Genomic DNA, 4,453 nt, shown 5'->3' with positions numbered 1-4,453 from the left:
ACATCGATTACAATGGTCCCAATGGATTCATTAAGTTTACAAGTTGATATTAAATGTGTTTTAGTTATTTTTATATTTATTTAGCAGGAACTTCTCCTCGAGATTCCATGTTTTCTGAGGATTGACTCAGTTTATTTGGTTTCTACTTTTCTCAGTCATTTCTGAAGTAAATCCTTTTATCTTGCATGGGAACAAAAGTAATACCCTTTCTTTGAGGATCTTGTCCAAGAGCAACAACTGATGTACAATAAGGAATTGCTTTATCTCTATTTTAATGTCCAGTCTTATTAATATTTCTTTACCTCTGAACATCAGCAGCAGGAAGTTCTTCTTCCCAAAGGGAGGATCAGAGGATTTTGCTTCATCCAGGAAACAGGAGTGTCTCCTGAACTATCACTCCAGCTTCTCATTAGAGGTTTGTGTGTAGAGCATGTCTGACGTGACACATCTAACCTTTAGTAATGAGAGACTCCCCCAGCTCTGCCCTTTCCATTGAGTAGTGAGTCTTTGCTTCAATGTGCTGCGTGTCTAACAGAACTCAGCACTGATTTGGTTGAATTAGGTCCTGCTGTTGAGCCAATGGAGTGACCAAAAAGCAGAAAAGTCAAGTGAGGCACATTTGTTGAACCAATCTAGGGAGTGCCAGAATTCAAATCCAGTCTCTTGACATGATTGCCCCTATGTGGAAATGAGAGTGCAATAACAGGAAGAGCTTCTCTGCAACATTTATTCAGTATTTTAAGAATATATTTTCAAACTAAATAATTAAAGCTTGTGGATACTACATTTTTGTCATCAACATTTATATTTTAGTTTCAAAAGAGTAACATCCCAACTCACAAGCTAGAGGTAACCTAAGCTGAAAAAAAGAAGAAGGTTAGAACTTTCTATCTGCTTGGGTGTTTTCTTTATGCTTCCCTAAGAAGACTGAGGCCGCTGGCCCTTCAGGTAAAAGACCCATGAAATGGCATTGCTCCGGGCCTCTGGGTTCTGTCTGCAGACAGTCAACTTCCCAAACCATGGTCCAGGATGCCCTCCGGAAGGAACTTCAAAGGACACCATGATATTATGTGACTTTTTGGGGGGTATGTTCTCCATTTCTTTGACATTAAAGCATGGATTGTCAACCTAGAAGCAACAAAAATATCATTAGGTTACATAATTTTCACATGTGAATGCAAAAGAGTAAGTTGTTGACTGAAGTCAAATATGCAAAAGTTAAAGAAAATGTAATGCTGTGTGAAGAACCTATCAAGAGTAGAGGTGTGCCAATCGATCGGCCACCAATCATTATCGGGCGATTTCCGTGAAAAAGTGTACAATCGGTGATCGCCGATAATGATCTCTTGTTGCCAATCACACAAACTGATCACCTGTATCTCACTTCGCAGCCTGCGTGTGCAGCTCATCTTCTCTTTCCCTCACACTGCACAAGCACGCGGCAACAAATCCTAGGCGATGTCATGTGGAACTATAACGTTCTAAAAGTGAATGGGGAAGTTTGTGTGTTGCGGTGGAAAATTACCTCAGGGGTTGAAAGACGTCAAAATTAGACGAATCTAATATATGACATTTACAAAATAAGCACTTGACGGAGTTTGGCTACATCGAGGCTCAATGCAGGAAAAACAAGACATCTGGAGCGGCCAGTAAAGCAGCACACAACTACCAACACTCACTCGGAAGAGCATGATGGTCAGAAAGCTAAAGAAATAACTCGAAAAATAGTTTAAGTCAACGAGCTAGCGGTGTTAGATGCTGGTTCTGCTCTCCGCCGATCGGTGATCAGCTGTGATCGGCCCTCATGGGTGATCGGTATCGGCAGCAAAATACCTGATCGGAGCATCCCTAATCAAGAGGCAATAGAAAGTGCTCAGACGGATGTCAGAACCAAAGAGCAAATTCTCATAAGGGAGTCGAGCTGAGAGCTGTGGCAATAAAACTGGTAATTTCCATAATCTGCGAATGTTAGTGTTATCTCTGAAAGGCTTAGTCATTGTATCTAAATATTAACATATAACCTGGACGTAGAACAAGGAGCAGCAAAGAAGACAATCCGCATGTTTTCTAATGTTTCTGTAAATCAATAATAGGCGTGAAATACAGAAGCGAACCATGTCTGAGCAGTAAATCATTTTTACTCTTACTTTGAATGGCCTACAAATATCCAAATAATAACCAACAGAATCAGAGTTCTAGTAGCCAGCTTTCGTCCTATCAGAATCCATCCATCTCTGTTACTAGATACACAGAGATGTTGAGGGTTGATGACCTGCTCAAAGTGTACCCCTCTCGTCTATTGGGCAAACACAACACCCCTGTTAACCTTGCAGGCATTAAATCACTACACAATAAGGATGGATGGTTAGGTGAGATGGATGTTTGTGCCTGGTTTGAACAGGGCCTAAAAAAAGCCATGAGCTTAACAATGCCTGTTTGATCCCAAAGAAAACTAAACACAATACAAATGAATGATTAAACAGCAGAAAGATGCCTTTTTCCAATGTGAGAGGACAAGTGGTAGAGCTATTGGATGCAGACAAAAGCTGCTGGTAGATTTTGTTGACCATCAGTGGGAAATTTAGAGTCTTTGGGTTTTTGTACAAGAAATAATGCAAAAAATAAACCAACTTTTGATTTGTTCACACACTGGATAGGGGGAACTATCTATTGTTCTACTCTTTAATCTTGTTAGGCTCTGCATGAATTTTACCTTCAAAGAGAAAGCCGTGGTCTTCGGGAACACGTTTTTGAAAGGGATGGAGACGCTGCCGCCCCCTTTGATGTTGTACGGGCCCTGAGGTCTTGGGAAGGTGCAGACTCCGTGCAAAGGAAATATGTATTCACCGCCAATATCTGAGTTCAAGGTGAGCTGCCCTCTCACCTCGCCCAGCTGATGTGGCTCAAAACGAACATCCACCTTCACCTCTAAGCCTAAAGGAAAACCGGCCAAAACACTGACAGTTTTGTCCACGATAAAATCAGGACGATCACTCTGTAGGAGAGACAGAACAACACATGGTAAATGGTCTGTACTAATGTAGCTCTACTTCTAGTCCAGAGTACTCCAGAGCACTCGACGTGTTCACACTTAGAGTGTTAAACTACATTGTAGCCATAAAATGGCCCTTCCTGGCCAATATGAATTTCAAGCTTTATTTGAGGTTCGATTTGCTAATTCTGGTGTCACTGGTCTAATTTATTCAAGGTATACACAGAGTATAAGGAAAAAAAAGTGCTGCAGGTTGTCTGACAGAAGATATTGAACCATATGCCATTTTGCTTTGGTTGATGTGTTTATAGACCAAAGTGGGAGTTCTTAATGTTAATGCATTTAACAAATGGAACAAAAACTATTTCAGTGTTTGATCTGCCAATCACCAATAAGAACTACGCAAATAAAAATGGCAAGTTTCTGATTTTTGGCAAATCTATTGGTTCATCTGTAATAAAATGTAATTTATATCTTGTAATGCATTGGCATTGTTATCTTTTTAAAACATTTCTGTAAAACACGATTGAGTTCTGTTAGTTTCTTACCCTACAGATGTACTTAGTTGCACTTTGGGAGTAATTAGTAAAATTAATGCAAGAAGAGTCACTGCTCCCTAGTGCAGCCTGGAAGTGGACTGTTTCCTCTGGTGGTGGGGAGAGAGCTTTGAGAAGCAGATTGTAGTGAAATTGGCCCAGGTCACTACTGCACAGGGTCAGACGTACGGTAGATTCACCTACATGAAGAGGCAGATACTCGAAGTTCAGGGAACCCTGAGGAGTAGAGATGTAAATGCGCAGACTTATTCAGGTCAGGTATATTCAACAAAGATAGATTTTTTTCATCAAAATGAAACTTGTCTTTGATATCGACCTTGGACTGTCCCGGAACGATCTGCTGAGGTGGAGCCTTGATGTCAGTACATTTACACTCTGTGGTAAAACTGGTCGCTCTGTTTAGGGGGTTCTCCACATGTACAGCACCGCAGGCCGCTTTGCGAACAGGCGTCTCCAGGTTGATAGTAGCCAGGATTCCTGGAGAGCCGACTTTAAAATTGATGAGGTAGAACAAGAACTCCCCTGTTGTTTCATTATGAAATGTCACCTGAGTAGAAAGATTAAGGTGTGGAGGGAGGGCTAGATTCATGCGGTTGTCAGACTGTTTCTTTTTCATGTATACTGGTGGGTCTCAACTGTGTCCAATGTGGGTCTAAAGTAAGGAACGTCTGGTTCGGTCAACTCTATAACATACGTGCTGGTTATGGTGATCATGAGGAAGAGTCTAACATTCACACAGTTCCAGAGCATCAAAATAGAGTATTTTACTTCTGCTGTTGCACTATATTGTTTATTTTTGTTTGTTTTTATTTTTTCCTTAACTTGTGCAAATTCTACAGCAGTGGTGACCAAAAAAAAAAAAAAAAAAAACCGCCCCCCTGAAATTTCAGGCCAAAAAATAAAA

General features: G+C 40.8%; 1 protein-coding gene across 3 annotated transcripts in view; it reads right to left on the bottom strand.

Annotated features, from left to right (window-relative positions):
* The window catches only part of LOC106936070 (hydrocephalus-inducing protein-like), a 13,347-nt gene that overhangs the window by 2,651 nt on the left and 6,243 nt on the right, over positions 1 to 4,453 (bottom strand). For 2 of the 3 annotated variants that reach the window (XM_015016856.1, XM_015016857.1), the window contains exons 8-11: positions 3,866 to 4,096; positions 3,541 to 3,765; positions 2,714 to 2,995; positions 711 to 1,128 (exon numbers count right to left, since the gene is read on the bottom strand). In XM_015016856.1, the coding sequence (XP_014872342.1) occupies positions 919 to 1,128; positions 2,714 to 2,995; positions 3,541 to 3,765; positions 3,866 to 4,096 (948 nt within the window). In that variant the 3' untranslated portion in view covers positions 711 to 918. Of the gene's footprint in view, positions 1 to 710; positions 1,129 to 2,713; positions 2,996 to 3,540; positions 3,766 to 3,865; positions 4,097 to 4,453 lie in introns of those variants that run through there. The other variant, XM_015016858.1, reaches the window with a different exon arrangement.

This window comes from Poecilia latipinna, unplaced genomic scaffold (genome assembly GCF_001443285.1).
Source record: "Poecilia latipinna isolate Pla-1442-1.1 unplaced genomic scaffold, P_latipinna-1.0 Scaffold2072, whole genome shotgun sequence".
Lineage (NCBI taxonomy): Eukaryota > Metazoa > Chordata > Actinopteri > Cyprinodontiformes > Poeciliidae > Poecilia > Poecilia latipinna.
This window is presented reverse-complemented; position numbering and strand designations above follow the sequence as displayed.